The following is a 26,807-nucleotide window of genomic DNA, read 5'->3' as shown; positions in this document are numbered from 1 at the left end:
GGATTATGTCAGTCTGTGGTGGGGTTGTGAAGGTCCCTCTCACCAAGGAGCTACTGACCTCTGCTTTATCAGCAAGGTCAAAATACAGAGCACACCTTGACCAGGAGAAGAGGTAACGTGCTGTGTAAGGGCAGAAGAGAAAAGCTGCAGAGGACAACATAGATGCGCTGTAGAGAAAATAACAGAAGAAACTGCTGGAGGTATCTGGCAGCCTGATGAAGGATGCAGACAAATTTGCAGAGCAAGCAGAGGGAAAATCCGGCACCTTGATGGATCCGCTCATCACGAAGTCCAGCACCCTCAGGAGGAGATATAAGAAGAAAATATTTGTATTGAAACAAGTCGAGGCGGAGTTGGAGAGTAAGAACTAAGACAAATGTCATGATAAATCAAAATACATTTAATTTGTCACATGCTCCAAATACAACAGTAGACCTTAGTGAAATGCTTACTTACAATCCCTTAACCAACAATGCCGTTTTAAAAAAAATACCTAAAAAAAACAAGGTATCAAATAATTAAAGAGCAGCAGTAAAATAACAATAGCGAGGCTAAATACAGGGGGTACTGGTGGTCAATGTGCGGGGGTCATTTGTTTGTTGATGTAATTTGAGGTTAATATATATGTGGGTAGAGTTATTTAAATGACTTATGCATTTATAATGAGAGAAGCAGTAGTGTAAAGGGGGGGGGGGCAATGCAAGAGATTTGGTAGCCATTTGATTAGATGTTCAGTAGTCTTATGGCTTGGGGGTAGACACTGTTTGGAAGCATCTTGAACCTAGACTTGGCGCTCCGGTACCGTTTTCCGTGTGGTAGCAGAGAGAACAGTCTATGACTAGGGTGGCTGGAGTCTTTGGATGGCAGGAAGCTTGGCCCCGGTGATGTACTGGGCCGTACTCACTGCCCTCTGTAGTGCCTTGTGGTCGGAGGCCGAGCAGTTGCCATACCAGGCAGTGATGCTCTCGATGGTGCAGCTGTAGAACCTTTTGAGGATCTGAGGACTCATGCCAAATATCTTCAGTCTCCTAAGGGGGAATAGGTTTTGTCGTGCCCTCTTCACGACTGTCTTAGACCATGTTAGCTTGTTGGTGATGTGGACACCAAGGAACTTGAAGCTCTCAACCTGCTCCACTACAGCCCTGTCGATGAGAATGGGTCCACAATCATCTCCTTAGTCCCGAACACGTCAAGGGAGAGGTTGTTGTCCTGGCACCACACGACCAGGTCTCTGACCTCCTCCCTATATTCTGTCTCGTCGTTGTTGGTGATCAGACACTTGTGTCATCGGCAAACTTAATGAGTGAACAGGGATTACAGGAGGGGGACTGAACAGGGGGGCCCGTCGGATTTGTGTTAAGGATCAGCATAGCGAGTATGTTGTTACCTACCCTTACCACTTGGGGGCGACCCATCAGGAAGTCCAGGATCCAGTTGCAGAGGGAGATGTTTAGTGTCAGGGTCCTTAGCTTAGTAATGAGCTTTGAAGGCACTATGGTGTTGAGCTGTAGTCAGTGAATAGCCTTCTCACATAGGTGTTTGTTTTGTCCTGGTGTGAAAGGGCAGTGTGGAGTACAGTAGAGATTGGATCCGTTGGGGCGGTATGCAAATTCGTTTTTGGGATAATTGTGTTGAGGTCAGTGAAGACACTTGCCAGTTGGTCAGCGCATGCTTGGTGTACTCATCCTGGTAATCTGTCTGGCCCTGCGACCTTGTGAATGTTGGCCTGTTTAAAGGTCTTACTCACATCTGCTGCGGAGAGTGTGATCACACAGTCGTTCGGAACAGCTGCTGCTGTCATGCATGTTTCAGTGATACTTGCCTCGAAGCGAACAGAGTAATTTAGCTCATCTGGTAGGCTTGTCACTGGGCAGCTCTCGGCTGTGCTTCCCTTTGTAGTCTGTAATAGTTGGCAAGCCCTGCCTCATCTGACGAGCGTTGGAGCCGGTGGAGTACGATTCGACAGAGAGCGGAGAGCAAGTTGTTTCTTCCCTTCATTTTGAGCGTAGTTGAAGTTAGTTGTCCCAGGTCTGGTAGGTAGTGGATTGGCATCAGCAATTGTTTTATTTTTTTTATATGCATCTAACATTGCGCTGTTGGTTACAATGTCAACCCTGTACTTGAACTGTTTCCTTGTTAATGAACACATTTGCACAATGTCCCTAAACTTAAGTAATTGGTGTCCTTCAGTACTTTCTGCAGAGGTCTTTTGTTGTAGAATTGGTCTGAAATTGCATTCCAAGTGGCATTAAAAAGTATTAATAAAGTCTTAGATTTATCTTGCTGAAACCTGCCAGACCCACTCGCGCACACACCCACATCTACAGCGCCTGCATCACTTTCCGCGACATGGCCTGAAACTGCACCATTTTGTTTCTCTCCATAGCCCACGCACTTTCAATATTTAAATAATTATAATTTTCCTGTGTGTTAATGATGGCGGATTGATTTTCGTTTTTTCAAGATGAGTAATTAGAAGAGAATTGTCCAACCCATATCGGGTTGCCATGTCTTGAAATATGCAGACAGATGGATTAAAAGTATGTTTACATTTGTAATACTTCTGGCAGCCATCTTTCTATTTCCGCCCACGATTTCTGGACTTTACAGCATTCCCAGAAAGATTCATTATTGAGTAATTATTAATTTTACACTGAAGACATGACTCTGCTGTTGTGCTGTAGAATTTGTACATTTTGTCACTTGTATAATAGGTTAGTTTATACTGGATTGAGCATACATTTTCGTTAAACTGTAATTTCATTAGTTATGCTCTTTCCCTCCATCTTTTGCCAACATCAGTTATTTTTAAGTCTTGGTTAAGATTGAGATTTGCCAGTTGGATATGCTCTCTGAAAAGTTTTTGTACATCTTCCCTCTATGAACATCCTTTTCTGACTCAAATAAGATTCCCTCAAGGTTGCTCTGATATCCAAAAGATTTTCAATTGATGTTGCATGATAAGTAACTTTTTAAAAGTTGATTGTATACCTCAGTCTAACATTAATAAATGTATTTCCTGTTACCAAGTCATGAATCATTATTTTGTTTCAATATAATTTGATCTGAGAAATTCAGCTAATTGATTGCATCCAAATGTTAATTTATATTTATTAAATAAATATAGTGTTCCAAATCAGATGCTGGGTAAACTTTTTCCTATCAATGTGTAAGATGGGAGGAGTCCACATTTTGTTGGATAAAAGCCACCCACAGACCATACACCCCATGCAATCCCACCCCAACAACCAGTATAAATTGTCTTTTGGACAATTACTATGAAGCTGTAGCTTGGAATATTGCTTTTCCATACTATGTAATGTATTCCCTGTGAATCTGGAAGTTTTTTCCCCACAGAGAAATTAGTAGTTGAAGTCCCTTGCATCATTTACCATAAAGTAGTGTGAAAGTACCAGGTTTTGACCACTAGGTGCCGTAGTTCCTGCTATACCCTCACTCATCTATTTTGCTGGGCTCTTATGTTTATTACACTAAACAAAAATATAAACGGTACACGTAAACTGCTTGTACCATGTTTCATAAGCTGAAAGAAATGATCCCAGAAAAAAACATTTCTCAAATGTTGTGCACAAATTTGTTTATATCCCTGTTGGTGAGCATTTTATCCTTTGTCAGAATGCCACAGATGTCTCAAGTTTTGAGAGGGCGTACAATTGGCATGCTAACTGCAGGAATGTTGTCCACCAGAGCTGTTGCCAGATAACTTAATGTTAATTTCTCTACAATAAGCCGCCTCCAACTTCTTTTTAGAGAATTTGGCAGTACGTCCAACCGGCCTCACAACCGCAGACCATGTGTAACCACGCCAACCAAGGACCTCCACATCCAGCTTCTTCACCTGCAGGATTGTCTGACACCAGCCACCTGGACTAAAACTGACTGTAATACAGTCTTTGTGGGGGGAAACTAATTCTGATTGGCTGGGACTGGCTCCCCAATGGGTAAGCTTATGTGTTTCCAGGCTCACCCATGGCTGCACCCCTGCTCAGTCATGTGGAGTTCCTTGAATTGACTGATTTCCTTATATGAACTGTGACGCAGTAAAATCACTAGTTGTTGCATGTTGCGTTTATTTTTGGTCAGTATATTTTGAGCCCTCTATGCAAAGATGTGAGACTCACAAGTATGATGATGCTTTCCGTTTTGCTCTACGACCCCCACAAGCATCACGATACTTGTATGAAGTTGGTACATCCGATCTGCCAACTTCTGTCAGTTTGCTCTAGGACGCCCACAAGCCTCACAAAACTAGTCTGAAGGTATATGAAGATAGTTCAGTGTCTTAAATAAGGTGTTAAATGCATAATTCTTTTTTTTCTTCCCCTTATCAGATATAAGACAGGCACTTCAGACCAACTTCATTTACATTTGTGGGGGGGGGGGGGGGGGGGGGGCTGCTGTCTTTATCCATTTATAAAGCTGTTGTTCGATACATTTCTATGGACTAAGCAATAAGGCCAAATTCAATGTTTCATCAAATAATTGTAATTTATTTTATATACCTTAAGTGCCTAAAACTCCAAATCAAATGGCTAAATGATCCTTGCTATGACCGTCTTAAAACATGAACATAGGTTAGGTTGGGGGGGGTCCTACTTAGCTATGTGTCATTGAGTACAGCTACAGCACCCGTTGTCACAGGAAGGCCAAAAAGATCAAGGACATAAACCTCCCTAGCCACGGCCTGTTCACCCCGCTATCGTCCAGAAGGCGAGGTCAGTACAGGTGCATCCAAACTGGGACTGAGAGAATGAAAAACAGCTATCTCAAGGCCGGCCATCAGACTGTTAAATAGCCATCACTAGCCGGCTTCCGTCGGTTAATCAACTCTGACCTTAGAGGCTGCTGTCCTATATACATAGACTTGGAATCACTGGCCACTTTAATAATGGAACACTAGTCGCTTTAATAATGTTTAAATACTGCTTTACTCATATGTATATACTGTATTCTATTCTACTGTAATTTATTAAATGCCACTCAGACATTGCTCAATCTAATATTTATATATTAATTCCATTCTTTTACTTTTAGATTTGTGTCTATTGTTGTGAATTGTTAGGTAATATTGCACTGTTGGAGCTAGGAACACCCAGAATTTTGCTACAACCTCATTAACATCTGTATGTAACCAATACCATTTTTGATTTGATATGAGTCAAACATTTATTCTACTGTCAAATTTGACTACAAATTGTAAATAGGATAAAATTGGTCTTGTCCAAAATGGAATTTTGTGAGACTTATGGTCGTGACTGCATCACAACAAATGACGGTTGGGTTTGTTTCCATCCTGCCCACATTTGGCAGCACAGAAGTAATCATCAATTCAGAGTGTGTTGGAGCGAACCATTAAGGAGAGATGAGCATTAAATAGGTCTAGTTGCCAGGCCATATGACACCCAGGCTATACTCTATTTTTGAAAGAGTACAATAACCAAGACCATATGTACATTTATGACAGCTGGACGTACTATGGTCAGAAGGATACAGGAAGAAGGATGAAAGCAAGATAACTGATGACTAACACGTAAAATATAAGCATGCAATGCATACATTATTTTTAGAAAGTGAAAAGGGTTCTACCATCATTATAACCTAACTAAAAGCAGATGTGGGCATGAACAAGCAAGCTCTGAGATGAAAATAATGGAGAAAGGTCAAGGGAAGCTATTTTCATATAGAGGGAGGGGACTCTATACGTTATGCAAAGACTGAAATCCTATAAAGGCAGGACTCTGTAATATGAGTGTTCTCTTTCCATGGAGGGGCTCGGCCCTGTTATGTTTGTGATAGGGTCCTTCCATGGAAGTGCTCAGTTTTGCTACTTTGTATTAAAGTGTGTATTGAATTCACAAGTTATTGTAAGAGTATTGTATTTCTGAGACAATTCTCCACGACAAGTGCAGCTGCACACCCCGATCAGAATGCCTGTGGTAAATGTGGGTTGACTTTGGATATCCCTATGGGACAATGTTAAAATTCCAATGGCTCCAAATTTCAATGACTTTAAAACATTGTAACTAATATAGTAAACATGTATATACAAATATTGAAAGTGTTTAATGACAACTAAATGGTGTGCAACATGAACATATTGTCTAATTTACATTGTGTAATTTGATGGTTCCTAACTAGCCACGACTAGGCTATCCAAAGTCAAAGTCAAGCCAATTTTGTCACAGTTGCACACCAGCTGAGGTGTCCCACCTGCGAACACACACACACACAAAACCAACTCAGGTTTGAATTCAGTCATGGCCGTTTGCATTTCTTAATGACCAAATCTAAAACGAGGCCAAATCAGGAAGTACAGTCTCTCTTTAGACTGTGGCATATGGTACAAAATGTTTTTTTTGAAATACAGTACCAGTCAGAAGTTTGGACGCACCTACTCATTCCAGGGTTTTTCTATATTTTTACTATTTTCTACATTCTAGAATAATAGTGATGACATAAACTATGAAATAACACATGGAATCATGTTGTAAACAAAAGTGTTAAATCAAAATATATTTGAGATTCTTCGAAGTAGCCACCCTTTGTCTTGATGAGAGCTTTGCACACTTGACATTCTCTCAACCAGCTTCATGAGTTAGTCACCTGGAATGCATTTCAATTAACAGGTGTTCCTTGTTAAAAGTTCATTTGTGGACCATCCATATTATGTCAAGAACAGCTGAAATAAGCAAAGAGGAACGACAGTCCATCATTACTTTAAGACATGAAGATCAGACAATCGGGCCAGTGACATGCGCTGCCTCCGGAAGCAGCGGTCGAAGATGTGACAAGTTAACAAGTTTACATTGCAGTAAAAGGTCTATCCGAGGGTATTTCCTCACTCTCTTGGCAGTCTATCGTAGTGAGAATAGGTTCTTAAACAAGATAGCCTGGAATTCTTTTAGCCAACTCCTCTGTTGTGGTGTTCACTGTCATGCCAAGCAATATTGGCTGAAACACAAACCGATCTGGCAACCAGGCTATAGGAAAGTGTGAAGGTCCTCCAATAACATGCTTGTAACATTCCTATTAATGTTCATCATGTGAAACTATTAGTGTGAAAAGTGATCGTCCCTGTACCAGGCATGTGCTTTTCTTGTTTGTGAAAAGCATCATTGATTTGCAGTGTTTAATGTCCCAGCATATAGTGTTGAAAGAATGATTTTTCAGTGTATGATTTTCTCAATAGACTTTGAAAGTACATAACATTTGTCTTCTTTTTCTTTCAGAGCACCTTCTACTCGAGAGACTAGTTTTATTGAGAAGATGAAGAAAACAGTTAGTGTTTTTCTATTTTCCGGTATATTGGGGGTGGGAAGGACAATGGTCAAGCTACTAGACTGGCTTTACATAATGGTTCTTAGCTAGAGGACAGCTTGACAGATTGCAGTGGATCCTCCGGACTCCTCAGTCCAGACCTGGATTCAAATGCTATTTAAAATCATTTGAAATATGTTCTGGGCTGGATTGAGCTTTTCTGGTACAATAGTCAATATAATTGTCGAAAAGGTGAAAACCGTGGCCATCTGGCAATCCAGGCAGAAAAGAGCAAATGCTAAATGTATTTGAAAGATTTCAAATTGCATTTGAACCTAGGTCTGCGCAGTAACGTTACTAGCTGATCTTGAGAAATTGATATAGGCTTGAGTAAGCAAGTGTGATTTGGCTGCAAAGTCCCCAGATATCAGAAGATGAAATAAATAAAATAATGATGGTATTTTACGCCATCATTTCGTCTTGTCTCTGTTGCTCACTGTCTAATGATTTATCATGGGACCCATGAATGGTGACATACACTGAGTATACAAATCATAAAGAAGACCTGTTCTTTCCATGACATAGAAAGCTATGATCCCTTATTGATGTCACTTATTAAATCCACTTCAATCATTGTAGAAGAAGGGGAGGAGACAGGTTAAAGAATGATTTCTAAGCCTTGAGACCATAGAGCCCAACACTGGAGTTGTGAAAATAGCCATAATACCAATAGGGGATTTTTAGAAACACTTAAAATAAAGGTTGTGCTTCATGTAGGCTCACCCTGGCGTGACGTTTTGATAACCATCTACATATCTCTCGGACAAGGTGATTTTTATCAATATATTCGGTTCAATTTACTCTCAGGTTCAAAAATGCAAATTAGCATCAAATTCCTGCACAGGAAGGAACTCATCAGCATGTATTCATCACGTCTTTGCTAATGCTGCAGAAATTAACTTGAAAGCAGTATCCAGATCCACCGGATATATTGATCACAATATCGTAGCCATATCTAGGAACACCAAAGTTCTAAAGGCTGGGCCTAATATAGTGTATGATGCTGTTGATGTAAAGAATGTTTGTTGGTCTGTGGTGTGTAATGAGGCGCAAACAGACACTGCACTTGACACAATTGCTTATTCCAGTCACTAATAAGCATGCACCCATTTAAGAAAATGACTGTAAAAACTGTTTGATCCCTGTAGATTGATGAGGAATTGAAATATTGTATGGTTGAGAGAGTTGAGGCAAAAGGAATGGCAAATGAAGTCTGGCTGCACAACCGATTGGCAAACGTATTGCAAATTGAGAAATCATGTGACTAAACTGAATAAAAAAGAAACTACACTGAAACTAAGAAATTACATAAAGAATAATTAGTAAAAAGCTTTGGTGCACCTTGAATTACATTTTGGGAAAAAAGGCAAACTCCGCTCATTCATTCATTAAACCAGATGGATAATTCATCACAAAACCAACTGATAACTACTTTTTTTAAAATTCATTGGCAAGATTAGCACACTTAGGCATGACATACGAGCAACAAACGCTGACACTACATATCCAAGTACAGTGCCTTGCGAAAGTATTCAGCCCCCTTGAACTTTGCGACCTTTTGCCACATTTCAGGCTTCAAACATAAAGATATAAAACTGTATTTTTTTGTGAAGAATCAACAACAAGTGGGACACAATCATGAAGTGGAACGACATTTATTGGATATTTCAAACTTTTTTAACAAATCAAAAACTGAAAAATTGGTGGATGGAGCGAGACATGATGTCCCAGATGTGCTCAATTGGATTCAGGTCTGGGGAACGGGCAGGCCAGTCCATAGCATCAATGCCTTCCTCTTGCAGGAACTGCAGACACACTCCAGCCACATGAGGTCTAGCATTGTTTTGCATTAGGAGGAACCCAGGGCCAACCGCACCAGCATATGGTCTCACAAGGGGTCTGAAGATCTCATCTCGGTACCTAATGGCAGTCAGGCTACCTCTGGCGAGCACATGGAGGGCTGTGCGCCCCCCCCCCCCAAAGAAATGCCACCCCACACCATGACTGACCCACCGCCATGCTGGAGGATGTCATGCTGGAGGATGTTGCAGGCAGAACGTTCTCCACGGCGTCTCCAGACTCTGTCACGTCTGTCACGTGTGCTCAGTGTGAACCTGCTTTCATCTGTGAAGAGCACAGGGCGCCAGTGGCGAATTTGCCGATCTTGGTGTTCTCTGGCAAATGCCAAACATCCTGCACGGTGTTGGGCTGTAAGCTCAACCCCCACCTGTGGACGTCAGGCCCTCATACCACCCCCATGGAGTCTGTTTCTGACCGTTTGAGCAGACACATGGCACATTTGTGGCCTGCTGGAGGTCATTTTGCAGGGCTCTGGCAGTGCTCCTCCTGCTCCTCCTTGCACAAAGGCGGAGGTAGCGGTCCTGCTGCTGGGTTGTTGCCCTCCTAAGGCCTCCTCCACGTCTCCTGATGTACTGGCCTGTCTCCTGGTAGCGCCTCCATGCTCTGGACACTACGCTGACAGACACAGCAAACCTTCTTGCCACAGCTCGCATTGATGTGCCATACTGGATGAGCTGCACTACCTGAGCCACTTGTGTGGGTTGTTGACTCCGTCTCATGCTACCACTAGAGTGAAAGCACCGCCAGCATTCAAAAGTGACCAAAACATCAGCCAGGAAGCATAGGAACTGAGAAGTGGTCGGTGGTCACCACCTGCAGAACCACTCCTTTATTGGGGGTGTCTTGCTAATTGCCTATAATTTCCACCTGTTGTCTATTCCATTTGCACAACAGCATGTGACATTTATTGTCAATCAGTGTTGCTTCCTAAGTGGACAGTTAGATTTCACAGAAGTGTGATTTGACTTGGAGTTACATTGTGTTGTTTAAGTGTTCACAATTCTACATTAAATGTAGACCTAATTTAGTCATTATTCATAGAAATCCCATAAGTTTCATTTTCAAACATTTATCTTACAAAGGAGTTGTTTAATCTAACTGCTAAACTATTTATCTGTACATGGAATTGTATAAATATATATATATTTCTCATTATTTTCTAATCTTTACAGGAAAATGCCACGGGCACTATCTGATTGATGTGTGGAGACATTTCACTGCAGCTAATGTAGAAGGAAAAGCTGTGTACATTTGCAAATACTGTGTCAAATCATATGTGAAGAATGCAAAAAAGATGCAGAATCATCTGGCCAAGTGCATAAAGTTCCCACAGTGCTCACAACAAGGAACCTCTGACAAAAGTCCCTCTACTTCTATTCAAGGTGAAAATGATGAATCAGATACCTTATCGATAGCAACAGCTCATGGTCCTCCTGGAATCAGAAGTTTTTTTGAATCAATGGAGGAACGAGAGAGAAATGTTGATGAATGTCTTGCTCGAGCTGTGTATGCAACTATTTCACCTCTGATGCTCACAGGCAATGTGTATTGGAAGAGATTTCTGAATGTTCTTCACCCAGAAATACACCCCTCCAACCAGACATGCTTTATCTACTCATTCACTGGATGCAGAGTTCAACAGAGTTCAAGTGAAGGTCAAGCAAATCATTGAGAAAACAGACTGCATTGCAATCATCTCTGATGGGTGGTCAAATGTAGGTGGGCAAGGAATAATTAACTACATCATCTCCACCCTTCAACCAAGAGCTCAGACACAAGGGACAGCAGACACACTGGTCTCAACATTGCAGATAAGCTGAAGACAGTCATCAATGACCTTGGACCACAGAAGGTATTTGCACTGGTGATAGACAATTCTGGGAACATGAAGGCTGCTTGGTCTAAAGTAGAGGAGTACTACCCTCACATCACACCCATTGGCAGTGCTGCTCATGCATTGAATCTGCTCCTCAAGGACATCATGGCACTGAAAATAATGGATACACTCTACAAGAGAGCCGTGGAAATGGTTAGATATGTGAAGGGTAATCAAGTTATTGCAGCGATATACCTCACCAAGCAAAATTAGAAGAATAAGAGCACCACATTGAAGCTGCCCAGCAACACCCATGGGAGTGGTGTTGTCATCATGTTTGACAGTCTCCTGGGGGGCAAGGAGTCTTTCCAAGAAATGGCCTTATCACCATCTGCTGATACAGACATCCCCATCAAGAAGATCCTCCTGGATTATGTATTTTGGGGGAGCGGGCTGAAACTACTGAAATATATAGCAGTAGCCATTGCTTGGATTGAGGGAGACAATGACATCCTGTCTGATGTTCAGACTCTGCTTGCAGATGTAAGAGAAGAAATCTGTAATGCCCTGCCCACTGTTGGCCCAAGCAGAGGAAACTGTGGTTCTGAAATATATCAAAAAGCATAGTGTACATGTTGGACCCCAAGTATGCTGGCAAGATCATACTTACTGTCTGGTGCAGAGATCAACAAGGCCGATAGTGTCATCACTACCGTGTCTCGACACCTCGGCCTGGATGAGGGCAAGGTTCTTGGCAGTCTGGCGAAGCACACTTCCAAGCAAGGGCTTTGTGATGGAGATGCAATATGGCAGTCGTGGCAACATATCTCATCAGCCACCTGGTGGAAGGGACTTTGTGGATCTGAGGCTCTTTCCACTGTTGCCTCCATCATCCTCCAAATCCCAACATCAGCCGCCTCAGAGCGCAACTGGTCACTGTTTGGAAACACACACACACCAAAGCACGCAACAGGCTGACCAATACAAGGGTTGAAAAATTGGTGGCCATCCAGGCAAATTTCTGGCTTTTTGAGCCTGACAACAAGCCATCCTCAACAAGGTTGGAAAGTGACAGTGAAGATGAGATCCGAGTCTGATGTTCAAGAGGTGGACATTGAGGAGGTCCTGGGAGAAGACATGGAAGCCTGAGAGGAAGACAACCAAGCTTTAATTTCTAGACTCCATTTTACAAACGTATGTTGAAAATTTTTTTGGGAGATGCGATGGATCATTGGGGATCATTCAATATTCCCTTTCTTTTGTTGTTCAGTGAAATCATCCCTTATGAAGAGTCAACTCATTTAATTAAAGTTCAATTCGTAACTAAATTGTTTTTTTTCAATTGGAAGGATTTAATCATTTGCAATTATTAATAAGCTAAAAGGTTTGTTTCTGTCTCCATATGATATGGTAAATATATCCAATGCAAAAAACATCTACATTTAAATGGTATTAATAATAATTTGCATATATTTCTGTTAATTCCCATATATTCCTGTTAAGGAGAAGTACATCTTTAATTTTGTGAATAACAGTTGTATCTTTTATCAATGTTTATTATGAGTATTTCTGTAAATTGATGTGGCTCTCTGCAAAATCACTGGATGTTTTGGAAGCAAAACATAACTGAACATAATGCGCCAATGTAAACTGAGATTTTTTGATATAAATATGCACTTTATCGAACACAACATACATGTATTGTGTAACATGATGTCCTATGAGTGTCATCTGATGAAGATCATCAAAGGTTAGTGATTTAATTTTATCTATATTTATGCTTTTTGTGACTCCTCTCTTTGGCTGGAAAAATGGCTGTGTGTGTTTTTGTGACTCGGCTCTGACCTAACATAATCATATGTTGTGCTTTCACTGTAAAGCCTTTTTGAAATCGGACACGATGGGTAGATTAACAAGAAGTTTCTTTCATTTGGTGTATTGCACTTGTTAATGTATGAAAGTTCCATATTTCTGAAAAATATTTTTGAATTTCGCATGCTGCCTTTTCAGCGGAATGTTGTCGAGGGCAGCCGCTAGCTGAACCCCTAGCCGTAAGAAGTTTTAATTCCCATATATTCCTGATAATTTCCACAGAAAGTTTCCACCTCTGAATATTGCCCAAAATTTGCAACCCTAGTTTGAACTACTGGCGCACAGCTCAGATAACCATGCATACCCCATAAGACATGCCACAAGAGGTCTCTTCACAGTTCCCAAGTCCAGAACAGACTATGGGAGGTGCACAGTACTACATAGAGCCATGACTACATGGAACTCTAATCCACATCAAGTATAGCAAGCAGTAAAAAAACAAACAATAAAAATACACCTTATGGAAGAGCGGTGACTGTGAAGCAACACAAACAGACATACACACACACACACACACACACACAATAACATATGCATTATACACACACGTACACATGGATTTTATACTGTAGATACAGTTGAAGTCTGAAGTTTACATACACCGTAGCCAAATATATTTAAACTCAGTTTTTCACAATTCCTGACATTTAATCCTAGTACAAATCCCTGTCTTGGGTCAGTTACGATCACCACTTTATTTTAAGAATGTGAAATGTCAGAATAATTTATTTCAGCTTTTATTTCTTTCATCACATTCCCAGTAGATCAGAAGTTTACATACACTCAATTAGTATTTGGTAGCATTGCCTTTAAATTCTTTAACTTGGTTCAAACGTTTCGGGTAGCCTTCCACAACCTTCCCACAATAAGTTGGGTGAATGTTGGCCCATTCCTCCTGACAGAGTTGGTGTAACTGAGTCAGGTTACTGATGACTTCGTCAACCATTTTGAAAAGAAGGTCGACGACATCCGATCCTCGTTTGCTAAGTCAAACGACACCGCTGGTTCTGCTCACACTGCCTTACCCTGTGCTCTGACCTCTTTCTCCCCTCTCTCTCCAGATGAAATCTCGCGTCTTGTGACGGCCGGCCGCCCAACAACCTGCCCGCCGACCCTATCCCCTCCTCTCTTCTCCAGACCATTTCCGGAGACCTTCTCCCTTACCTCACCTCGCTCATCAATTTATCCCTGACCGCTGGCTACATCCCTTCCGTCTTCAAGAGAGCGAGAGTTGCACCCCTTCTGAAAAAACCTACACTCGATCCCTCCGATGTTAACAACTACAGACCAGTATCCCTTCTTTCTTTTCTCTCCAAAACTCTTGAACGTGCCGTCCTTGGTCAGCTCTCCCGCTATCTCTCTCAGAATGACCTTCTTGATCCAAATCAGTCAGGTTTCAAGACTAGTCATTCAACTGAGACTGCTCTTCTCTGTATCACGGAGGCGCTCCGCACCGCTAAAGCTAACTCTCTCTCCTCTGCTCTCATCCTTCTAGACCTATCTGCTGCCTTCGATACTGTGAACCATCAGATCCTCCTCTCCACCCTCTCCGAGTTGGGCATCTCCAGCGCGGCCCACGCTTGGATTGCGTCCTACCTGACAGGTCGCTCCTACCAGGTGGCGTGGCGAGAATCTGTCTCCTCACCACGCGCTCTCACCACTGGTGTCCCCCAGGGCTCTGTTCTAGGCCCTCTCCTATTCTCGCTATACACCAAGTCACTTGGCTCTGTCATAACCTCACATGGTCTCTCCTATCATTGCTATGCAGACGACACACAATTAATCTTCTCCTTTCCCCCTTCTGATGACCAGGTGGTGAATCGCATCTCTGCATGTCTGGCAGACATATCAGTGTGGATGACGGATCACCACCTCAAGCTGAACTTCGGCAAGACGGAGCTGCTCTTCCTCCCGGGGAAGGACAGCCCGTTCCATGATCTCGCCATCACGGTTGACAACTCCATTGTGTCCTCCTCCCAGAGCGCTAAGAACCTTGGCGTGATCCTGGACAACACCCTGTCGTTCTCAACTAACATCAAGGCGGTGGCCCGTTCCTGTAGGTTCATGCTCTACAACATCCGCAGAGTACGACCCTGCCTCACACAGGAAGCGGCGCAGGTCCTAATCCAGGCACTTGTCATCTCCCGTCTGGATTACTGCAACTCGCTGTTGGCTGGGCTCCCTGCCTGTGCCATTAAACCCTACAACTCATCCAGAACGCCGCAGCCCGTCTAGTGTTCAACCTTCCCAAGTTCTCTCACGTCACCCCGCTCCTCCACTCTCTCCACTGGCTTCCAGTTGAAGCTCGCATCCGCTACAAGACCATGGTGCTTGACTACGGAGCTGTGAGGGGAACGGCACCTCAGTACCTCCAGGCTCTGATCAGGCCCTACACCCAAATAAGGGCACTGCGTTCATCCACCTCTGGCCTGCTCGCCTCCCTACCACTGAGGAAGTACAGTTCCCGCTCAGCCCAGTCAAAACTGTTCGCTGCTCTGGCTCCCAAATGGTGGAACAAACTCCCTCACGACGCCAGGACAGCGGAGTCAATCACCACCTTCCGGAGACACCTGAAACCCCACCTCTTTAAGGAATACTTAGGATAGGATAAAGTAATCCTTCTCACCCCCCCCCCCCTTAAAATATTTAGATGCACTATTGTAAAGTGGCTGTTCCACTGGATGTCATAAGGTGAATGCACCAATTTGTAAGTTGCTCTGGATAAGAGCGTCTGCTAAATGACTTAAATGTAATGTAAATGTAGGTTAGTTGGCCTCCTTGCTCGCACACGCTTTTTCTGTTCTGCCCACAAATGTTCTATGGGATTGAGGTCAGGGCTTTGTGATAGCCACTCCAATACCTTGACTTTGTTGTCCTTAAACCATTTTGCCACAACTTTGGAAGTATGCTTGGGGTAATTGTCCATTTGGAAGACCCATTTGCAACCAAGCTTTGACTTCCTGACTGATGTCTTGAGATGTTGCTTCAATATATCCACATAACTTTCCTGTCTCAGGATGCCATCTATTTTGTGAAGTGTACCAGTCCCTCCTGCAGCAAAGCACCCCACAACATGATGCTGCCACCCCCGTGCTTCACGGTTGGGATGGTGTTCTTCTGCTCGCAAGACTCCCCTTTTCCCCCCAAACATAAAGATGGTCATTATGGCCAAACAGTTATATTTGTGTTTCATCAGAGCATCAGGACATTTCTCCAAAAGTATGATCTTTGTCCCCATGTGCAGTTGCAAACCATAGTCTGTTTTTTTTATGGCGGTTTTGGAGCAGTGGCTTCTTCCTTGCTGAGTGGCCTTTCAGGTTATGTCGATATAGGACTCGTTTTACTGTGGATATAGATACTTTTGTACCTGTTTCCTCCAGCTTCTTCACAATGTCCTTTGCTGGTGTTCTGGGATTGATTTGCACTTTTCGCACCAAAGTACGTGCATCTCTAGGAGACAGAACGCATCTTCTTCCTGAGCGGTATGACGGCTGCGTGGTCCCATGGTGTTTATACTTGTGTACTATTGTTTGTACAGACGTTTGGACATTTCTCCCAAGGATGAACCAGACTTGTGGAGGTCTACAATTGTTTTCTGAGGTCTTGGCTGATTTATTTATTTTGATTTTCCCATAATGTCAAGCAAAGAGGCACTGAGTTTGAAGGTAGGCCTTGAAATACATCCACAGGTACACCTCCAATTGACTCAAAGGATGTCAATTAGCCTATCAGAAGTTTCTAAAGCCAGGACATAATTTTCTGGAATTTTCCAAGCTGCTTAACTGCAACGTCAACTTAGTGTATGCAAACTTCTGACCCACTGGAATTGTGATACAATGAATTATAAGTGAAGTAATCTGTCTGTAAACGATTGTTGGAAAAATTACTTGTGTCATGCTCATAGATGTCCGAACCGACTTGCCAAAACTATAGTTTGTTAACAAGACATTTGTGGAGTGGTTGAAAAACAAGTTTTAATGACTCCAACCTAAGTGTATGTAAACTTCCGACTTCAACTGTATGTGTTAGTGGTGGAGAAGGGGCCTGTGGGCCCACAGTGTTGTGAAATCTGTGAATGTATTGTAATGTTTTTGAAATTGTATAAACTGCCTTATTTTGCAGCTAATGGGGATCCTTAATAAATACAACTACAAATAGTACATTTAGCTAACATAGTTAATCCAGAGATTCTTACCTTTGAATCGATTCGGCAGTCTCGTCCAGATCGTGGCATTTGTAGTTCTTTATGATAGCCACATTAGCAGCTAATTACTGTTTCATTTTTTGGGGGGTAAATACAGGTTAATATATTGATAAGTCAGCTTGTCCTAGAGAGATTTAAATGGTTATCAAAACGTCACGCCAGAGTAACCTTCACTAAACCCTTATTTTATGTGTTTCTAACTATTGGAATAACAACTATTTCCTTGTTTGACCACTGTTTTTATGGGTATTATGACTCATACTGTGGTACTCTATTGAGACATGGATTATGTATGTGTGCCATTCACAGGGTGAATGGGCAAGACAAAAGATTTTGGTGCCTTTGAACGGGCTATTGTAGTAAAGTGCCAGGCGCACCGGTTTGTCAAGAACTGCAACACTGCTGGGTTTTTCACGCTCAACAGTTTCCTGTATGTGTCAAGAATGGACCACCATCCAACTTGACAACTGTGGGAAGCATTAAAGTCAACATGGGCCAGAATCCCTGCTTTCGACACCTTGTAGAGTACATGCTACGAGGAATTGAGTCTGTTCTGAGGGCAAAAGGGGGGGTGCAACTCAATATTAGGAATCTATTCCTAGTGTATTTATTCTATCACAGAACACAATGCTCTAACTTGTATTATGTAATATTTTACCTCGTTATTGGACAGAAAAAAGTTGAATGGCAGCAGGGTGGGTTGGGATTTGGTTATAAGTATGGCCTGGAGTTTTTTTTCCTGGCTCCAGGTCATGTGGTCAGTAAAAAAAACTCCTGGCCCTCATTCCAACTGTTGCTGCTAATTCCCTCTCCAGGGTAGGAACATTGTGGTATTCTACGGCTCTCAGACGGGCACGGGCGAGGAGTTTGCCAACCGGCTGTCCAAAGACGCGCAGCGCTACGGTATGAAGGGTATGGCAGCCGACCCCGAGGAATACGACATGGTAACTAACGACATTTCTATATCAGGGATTATATAGTTCAAAGGAACGCTTTTAGGGCGTTGAAATTCGGTACCCAGTTTCCTGGCTCGTTTGAGAATTTTACGACTATTGTATTTTCACAAGACCTGAAACCGCTTTAGGGGGCGATTTTTTGCATTCTACCTGACGTTAGCAAGCTAGCTTGTTTACAACGGGCAAAAAGTACCATGCGACTCGTGTTGCCGCATCACAATAACCTGGTACTCTGGTCCTGGGTCTTGGACCCGCAACTCACACTGGTCCAGGATTCGCTTCAGTCATGGTTTGTTTTCTTTTTACACAGGCTTTATAGCACAGATCAGTATTAGTCTCTTGAGCCAAAAAATAGATTTTTTTTTTTTGAAAAGCTACTAGTGCCCTGAATGGCATACAGCATGTGTAATAGCAAATCTCTATAATGTCCTGGCATCTTTTAATTCACAGTGTGAGCTGTCCCGTCTGGCTGAGATTGACAACTCCCTGGCCATCTTCTGCATGGCCACGTACGGAGAGGGAGACCCCACGGACAATGCCCAGGACTTCTATGACTGGCTGCAGGAGAGTGACGGGGAACTGAATGGAGTCAACTACACTGTGAGTATCTCTTTGTCTCTCTCGCTCTCTTTCTCCTCCCCGTCATTCATAATCAGGGACAGAGTTTGTCCTAGAAAAACGTAATGACAACATGCAAAAAATAGGCTTTATGTGTATGGTTGAATTCTGGCTTCGGCCATAGCTGACATGCGTGCCATCCTGGCTGGTTGGGCGTTGTTGGGGTCGATCCAACGGTCCTGCCCTCAATGGGGTGAAGTATTTAACTTCTGACTTAAGTGAATCTGGCCAGGCACTCTGAAAGGTCACTTGGGCTCCTTTCGCTCCCTGCCATTGTCTTTCTGTCCTAGACTAGAAAGACAGCACTAATTACACTGAGTGCAAGATGATAAACTTTCACAATGTACGAGCTGCGGGAGCTTGCATTCAGTGTGTGTGCATGTCTCTGTGTGTCTTGTGTTTTAAATATTGTGTATATAGGATACTATCTTATATTGAATATGTTGACATGATGTTGACTCTCCTTGCAGGTGTTTGCGTTGGGTAACAAGACATATGAACACTACAATGCCATGGGTGCGTATGTGGACAAGAGGCTGGAGGAGCTGGGAGCCAAGAGGGTCTTCGACCTGGGCATGGGAGATGACGACGGCAAGTGAGTGAGGCTGCGTCGGAGGGGTGCGTCCCAATATCTCCTTTATCCTGAAGAGTGCACTTGTTTACTACTTCCCACAAATCTAAAGGCATTGAATTAGTGGAGGCATGGGCTATTGGAAGCTTCCACCATATTTCTTATACCAGCAATTTCCTTTCAAATCAGTGAAGGGAAGTGAACGAGTGCACACTTTGTGAGGAAGGAGAAATAATTGGTACATAACCTTGGATCACTCCCGAATCAAAGTGTGACCGATGTTTTCAGACCCCTGATGTCGGGATCAAAATAAGAGGGTGTTTTCTGCTTCTTTTCATTGTTCAGCCTGGAGGAGGACTTTGTGACATGGAGGGAGCAGTTCTGGCCAGCCATGTGCGAGCACTTTGGAGTGGAGGCTTCAGGAGAGGACTCCAGGTACTTAGCCCAAGTTATTGTATTTTTTACATGAAAGATTTCCCTCCACAATTCACATACACAAAGAGTATGGAAGGAGTGATTTGCAGATTAACTGTAGGCCCTCTTCGCTCTACATTAGCATTCGTCAGTACGCGCTCGAGGAGCACAATGACATCAACATGAACAAGGTCTACACGGGAGAGTTTGGGTGTCTGAAGAGCTTTGAGACCCAGAAACCGTGAGTTATTTTACCCCATCATCTTCATTTGTCATTACAATATCTGCTACAGAGTTTAATTCATGTTTTATAGATCTCACTCAAAACAAGTATTACTGCCCCCTAGTGGAGCTAAAGGGGATTTCTTTGTTGGAATGCTGAAGCGCAACACTGCTTCATCCATCTATGTTCGCCTCTAGGATTTACCTTCTGTTGTCTCTGCATGCTGATGTGCACAGTTCACTGGTTTGAAATTCTATTGATCCTTTCCCCCCAGGCCTTTTGATGCAAAAAACCCCTTCCTGGCTCCAGTCATTGTTAACCGCAAGCTCAACAAAGCAGGCAACAGGCATCTCATGCACCTTGAAGTCGACATTACAGGCTCCAAGATTAGGTAAGAGAGAGAGAGAGAGATGTAACTTTGTCTCTGTATAGTTACCAATCTATCTCTACCTCCCAGACAATATTTCCTTAATAGGAATAGGCTACACTTCTTGGATGAAATTATGCCTTTTCACATAGTGGAAAGATTACTTGAAAAAACCCTTTGTCATTCTGTCTTTGTAGATATGAGTCGGGAGACCACGTTGCCGTATATCCCACCAATGACACAGCAATCGTGAACAAGCTGGGACAGATCCTTGGCGTGGACCTTGATACGGTTATTTCTCTCAATAACCTTGATGGTACGGCACTGACCTGATGCAACACCTTGACTCAGTCCTCCGAATATCTCGCAATGTCTTTTGAAGATCCTTAAACACACACATTCTGTTTGGACATCTCTTGAAATGTTACTCTCACTGTATTGACTTTTTTTGAAGCAGAAGAAAGTTTTGTGTATTCACCAACTGTCGTATTACTCTTAAGTCTTAGGTTTGGCTTGCGTTACCCAGATTAAGCCTTGTCTTGAACTAAAAATAAAAAGCTTAATTGAGATTACTTTTTAGTTCAAGTTTAGGCTTAATCTATGTCTGGGAAACTGTCCCTTAATGTATAACCAATGTTAATGTGATGTTATCTGATGCCGTTTATCAGAGGAGTCCAATAAGAAGCACCCATTCCCTTGCCCCACCACCTACCGTACGGCTCTGACCCACTACCTGGACATCATCCATCCGCCTCGCACCAACGTCCTGTATGAGCTGGCCCAGTACGCCACTGACCCCAAGGACCAGGAGAACATGCGCAAGATGGCCTCATCTGCTCCCGAGGGCAAGGTGTGTGGCTCTGAGACCGTGTTAACTCTACTCCTATTTGAATCAAAGTAGTCAAGATTACCTCCACATACCGAAGATGGGTTATTGGTAGTGGGAAAGTATGCTTAAGCGTCAGAGTTGGGGTCAATTCAATGTCAATTCAGGAAGCAAACTTGAGAAAGCATTGAGAAAAATTGGAATAAGAATTTAAATGTACTTCCTGACTGAATTTAAATGAAATTGACCCCAACCTTGATAAGCCTATAACACCATGTGAAGGTTTCCGCTAAACAAAGATCTAGGATAATTTTAACTCCAACCTTAACCAATTTTGGAGGATGGTAAATATATCCGACCCTCGTGTATCTCAGATTCCTGACTACAGATCAGTGGTTAAGGGCAACTTCTACCTACTCCATGTTATTCCAGCTGAGTGTTGTTGTTGTTGTGGTCTCCACTAGGCTCTGTACCAGAGTTTTGTGCTGGAAGACAACAGGAACATCCTGGCCATCCTGGAGGATCTGCCATCCTTGCGGCCTCCCATCGACCACTTGTGCGAGCTCATGCCCCGCCTGCAGGCCCGCTACTACTCCATTGCCTCCTCCTCCAAAGTGAGCCTATATACAGGGGTGTATCCATGCATTGTAGCAAAACGTTTTGCAACAGAAAAAAACTAAACAGGCATTTATTTTGTATGATTTCTAGTGAATATACCCCAGTACATCACCCCTAATGACCCCACACCCTAGCTCCTCCTAGGTCAATACAGTTATTTTTCATGTTACATTTACAATAGTTATTTAGCGGATGCTGTCTTCCACTAGGAAGTATATTCAGATAATGTCAAATGACCAAGTTTTATTAAAGGCCCACTGCAGTCAAAAAAAATTATCATCCTGTGTTTTATATATATATTTCCACACTGAGGTTGGAATAATACTTTGAAAGTGGGACAATTATGTTAATTCCCTTTTAGTGTAAGAGCTGTTTGAAAAGAGAGCCTAAAATTTTGGCCTGTTTTGGCCTTCCATGGTGACATCACCATCCGGTAAGTTCGTTAATAGCCCAATAAATTCCAAACCTCTCTGCCAATAACAGCACATTTTCAGTTTTCCCCTCCCCACTCAAACCACTTCCAGACAGACCTAGCAAAATTCTTGTTTGACATATTGGTCTTTTCTAAGAAGCTATTTTTGATTGATTTTAATTGAGAATAGCTGCATTGGACCTTTCAAGCGTCCATTGTAGGTCAATAGTGTGTTCTAAAAACAGTGGTTAATGATGCCTTCTCTTTCTAGGTCCACCCCAATAGCATCCACATCTGTGCTGTGCTGGTGGAGTACACGACTAAAACGGGGCGCCTCACCAAGGGAGTGGCCACCACTTGGCTGAAGAACAAACTGGTTGCGAACAACGGCCACAAGTCCACAGTCCCCATGTACATCCGCAAGTCTCAGTTCCGCCTGCCCTTCAAGGCCAGCAACCCAGTCATCATGGTCGGTCCTGGGACCGGCATCGCTCCCTTCATGGGCTTCATCCAGGAGCGAGGGTGGCTCAAAGAGCAAGGTACATGGTAGACACCGTAATAGAAGCATGGAAATGTTTGTGTAAGTGTCGATTTCCTGATTGTTTGTTATGCTGCATAGTCTTTCTTTAGGAGTTGTCATGTTCTGTGTGACATTGACTAAAATAAAGCACCTTAACTGTCTTGTATGGACACAAGTAAGCCAATTGGTCTGCTTTTTCCTGTAGGCAAGGAGGTGGGGGAGACGGTCTTGTACTTTGGCTGCAGGCACAAGAACGAAGACTATCTGTACCAGGAGGATTTGGAGGAGGCTGAAAAGACGGGTGTCATCACGAAGCTCAACGTCGCTTTCTCTCGGGACCAAGAGCAAAAGGTATGTATACTTGTTTTATTAGTTATTCATTAGTTATTTAAGAAAAACATTTATTTAAAATGGTGAACAATACTTTTCTGGTAGCTAGAATATGACATGTTTATTGACTAGATAGTCATAGACCACCATACAGCCATATTGTTTTCTGAGCCTACACACTCTGCAGTTGGGACACCAAGACAAAATTGTACTCATATTTCCATAGCGTTCTTGAGTGTTGCCGATCATGGTTGTTGGTAGTATAGACCTTTTATCTATACATGTCTGATTCTGTACCATTAGGTGTACTATTAGTGGGGACGGTCAACACATACTCCATACAGTCCTAGGCTATCCCTCAGAGGATACCTGAGGGATTGAGTTTGTGCTGCCTCACCTCATAAGGAAAGAGGAACACGTTTCTTTGCAAGATCAGTTTTTTGTTTGAAGGAGACTGGAAGCTCAAGAGGATGACAGATCTCTCTTTCCTCTCACCAGGTGTACGTGCAGCATCTCCTGAGGACCAACAAGGAGGACCTGTGGAGGCAGATCCACACAGACAACGCACACATATACATCTGCGGGTAAGGAAGGATCTTCTCCAGTAACATTTGCCCCTTGGCAATAAAGTTGATAGAAATTGAGTTGACATATTTCTTGAAAGCACTCCTGAATTCACAAAATCCTCCAACAAGGGTTAAAAGACAAATATCTTAGAGAAATGCTCCTGTTTTTAGGGATGCGCGGAACATGGCCAGGGATGTGCAGACAGCTTTCTATGAGATAGCAGAGGAGCTGGGCGGCATGACACGCACTCAGGCCACCGACTACATCAAGAAACTGATGACCAAGGGACGTTACTCGCAGGACGTCTGGAGCTAAAACCCCTAGGATGCAACCACATCCTATGTTTGTTTGTTTTTAAACATGCATTGTTATTTGTGCCAGTTTGTGTCAGTAATGGTTATAATGGGTCACCAACCCTGGTACTGGAGAGCTTCCGGGTGTGCCGGCTTTTGTTTCCACCAAGCACTAAAATTTCTGATTTTATTGATTGGCTTATCATCATGACCTTGATTAGTTCAGATGGGTGTGTTTGTGCCGTGCTGGAATAAAAGCCTACACACCCTGTAGCTCTCTGGGACCAGGATTTGTGACCACTGGGGAAGGATATCGCTGCCGTCATCTCTGGTTGTTTTATTTCCATGGAGCAACACAAGCACTCTTGCACCACAATAGTGGTTGGTTATCCTCCATTCTGATTGGACATTTTATGTCAGTCGGCCATCAGTTTGGCAGTGTCAAATGTAGTATCACATTTGTCGACATCGTGAGTGAGATAATATATTATAGCTGTACATAATTGTACGGTGCAAAGTGGGGGGGTGGGCTTATATACAAAACTCATACAGTGCAAGTCTTTTCTTTAGGAAGTTTACCTACCTAATCTGGGTATTAAAAGTGTATTCAGAATACATTATAAATATTTTTGATTTGTGAAATAAAAGGTGAGATCTTTTTGTCTCCGAAATCAGTAACTGAAAATATTAGTGTTTGTTTACCTTTTGCATTTGGATAAGGGATATATAGCCTTTTATGCAATGAGGATGTTACTGTACACTTCTAATCAATCACAGTAACCTTTAGCAAGGCATGAAAAAAGTATAATGTTGTAAATAAGTAGTCAATCCCTCTATTGAGGAGAAATTATTAGCTTTTATTTTCCACAAGACTGCCTTTGTTAAATATAAATATCAATGAAAATGATTTTTAGGTTCCCTGTAGAATTTGTATACATGATGCAATAATTACCCATTTTTTTTCATTTTTACCTTTATTTAACCAGGTAGGCCAGTTCTCATTTACAACTGCCACCTGGCCAAGATAAAGCAAAGCAGTGTGACAAAAACAACACAGTTACACATAAACGTACAGTCAATAACACAATAGAAATATCTATGTTCCGTGTGTGCAAATGTAGAAGAGTAAGGACGTAAGGCAATAAATAGGGCATAGAGGTCAAATAATTACAAGTACAATTTATCACTAACACTGGAGTGATTGATGTGCAAGTAGAGATACAAAATAGCAAGAGGGTAAGTAATAATACGGGGATGAGGTAGTTTGGTGTGCTATTTACAGATTGGCTGTGTGCAGGTACAGTGATCAGTAAGCTGCTCTGACAGCTGATGTATAAAGTTGGAGAGGGAGATCAGCTTCAGTGATTTTTGCAATTCGTTCCAGTCATTGGCATTAGAGAACTGGAAGGAAAGGCGGCCAAAGGAAGTGTTAGCTTTGGGGATGACCAGTGAAATATACCTGTTGGAACGCGTTCTAGGGGTGGGTGCTGCTATGGTGACCAGTAAGCTGAGATAAGGTGGGGCTTTACAAAGACTTATAGATGACCTGGAGCCAGTGGGTTCAGGTCATCAGGTCATCTGAATATGTCGTCGCCAGCCAACGAAAGCATACCAGTCGCAGTGATGGGTAGTATATGGGGCTTTGGTGACAACAAATGGCAATGCAATGCAAATGGTTGACATAGAAAAAACAAGTAAGCCTGAAAGGGGGGGATGAGTAAATAATATGCATATCTCTACTTAAATACTCGGCATTATCCAGTTTACAATGAAACAAAAACTGAACACGTAGTAGCAAGCATTCAAATATACATGTTTTTTTTTATCATGCAAACCTAGCACTGTGCCCTGAGAATGTAGATTTCTACAGCTAGTTGGCTTTGAGTGTCAACTTTGTTTCATATTCTTTGTACTATTGCACACTAATCAGTGTAAGTACTGGATGATATATCACACTTATGTATGGGTGTTAAATGTGACGGATGCTGCTCAAACTTGTCGATTTATTTTCTACCACCTCTTTTCAACTGTCTCCCATTTAAAATTTGGCATCCTTTGTTCACTTCACTGACATTTTTCAAAAATATTGGAGAGAAAACATGTTCTGTGAAGAGATTAATTCCATTCCTGTTACTTTTTTTGTCCACATTCCATTTGATAAAGTAATACATGTCTCAACTGAATGAATGTAACTTGGCATGTCTTTTTAAAATGAATAAAAAATATTGAATAAATAGTCAAGTTTGTTCATGTCCTGTTAATCTGATCAAATTTTTGAAAATGAAATTGTATTGCTATTTTCAATTATTAAATGGAAGGATGGATGGATGCAAGAAGACCAGATGGATTAAAGTATGTTTGATGGATGGAGGCCCTTCGTGGCTGCTGTCTACCCTTTACCAGAGATGAACAGGCATAATAACGGGTCACAACTAGTATCAATTTAAGTATATTACACACACAAAAGGTCAACAAGGGGGTGTACTACAAAGCAGGATCAATCGGCTAACTTTGATAACCAGAAATATATAGAGATTTTGTTTCTTTAAAGGGGACGTTTTTACATGTGGCTTTGTTACTCTTTCTGTGTTTGTAGTTGATCTCCCAAACAGTTTTTTATATTTTGTTTTGTCATCACTTCCCATAGACTACAATGCATTATAAGCATGTTATAAAACACTCCAAATCAACTCATATTACATCAGAAATCATTCTGGATGTCTCTGCACAATTTTTTGGAATGAATGTTCTACTGTCCATATTTTGATTGTAAAGAGCATCATTCAAACATGGATGTATGGCATAGTGGAAGAAAAAAATAATTGAGTGCAGAGACATTATGAGATTTGGATGTAATATGAGTTATTTTGGACTCAACAAAATGAGACAACCAATTTTCTCTCTAAAAAATCCCTCAAAACAAAATATATTAAAAAATAAGCTGTTTGGGTATAAACTACAAGCACAGAAAGGGTGAATATAAGGCCACGTGAAAAATGAGT

At 42.2% G+C, this 26,807-nt stretch overlaps 1 protein-coding gene across 2 annotated transcripts in view; it reads left to right on the top strand.

The window, feature by feature from the left end:
- The window catches only part of LOC123993126 (NADPH--cytochrome P450 reductase-like), a 45,799-nt gene extending 19,753 nt beyond the window's left edge, over positions 1–26,046 (top strand). For both annotated transcript variants that reach the window (XM_046294943.1, XM_046294942.1), the window contains exons 3-16: positions 7,251–7,299; positions 17,906–18,034; positions 18,497–18,646; positions 19,135–19,259; positions 19,581–19,670; positions 19,792–19,890; positions 20,147–20,263; positions 20,437–20,555; positions 20,908–21,089; positions 21,530–21,679; positions 22,367–22,634; positions 22,821–22,966; positions 23,444–23,529; positions 23,683–26,046. In XM_046294943.1, coding sequence (XP_046150899.1) covers positions 7,251–7,299; positions 17,906–18,034; positions 18,497–18,646; positions 19,135–19,259; positions 19,581–19,670; positions 19,792–19,890; positions 20,147–20,263; positions 20,437–20,555; positions 20,908–21,089; positions 21,530–21,679; positions 22,367–22,634; positions 22,821–22,966; positions 23,444–23,529; positions 23,683–23,827 — 1,855 coding nt within the window. In that variant the 3' untranslated portion in view covers positions 23,828–26,046. The remainder of the gene's footprint in view (positions 1–7,250; positions 7,300–17,905; positions 18,035–18,496; positions 18,647–19,134; positions 19,260–19,580; positions 19,671–19,791; positions 19,891–20,146; positions 20,264–20,436; positions 20,556–20,907; positions 21,090–21,529; positions 21,680–22,366; positions 22,635–22,820; positions 22,967–23,443; positions 23,530–23,682) is intronic.
- Positions 26,047–26,807: the final 761 nt, after the last annotated feature.

Source organism: Oncorhynchus gorbuscha, linkage group LG13 (genome assembly GCF_021184085.1).
Source record: "Oncorhynchus gorbuscha isolate QuinsamMale2020 ecotype Even-year linkage group LG13, OgorEven_v1.0, whole genome shotgun sequence".
Taxonomy (NCBI): Eukaryota; Metazoa; Chordata; class Actinopteri; order Salmoniformes; family Salmonidae; genus Oncorhynchus; species Oncorhynchus gorbuscha.
The sequence above is the reverse complement of the archived record's forward strand: the minus strand, read 5'-3'. Positions and strand labels throughout refer to the sequence as shown.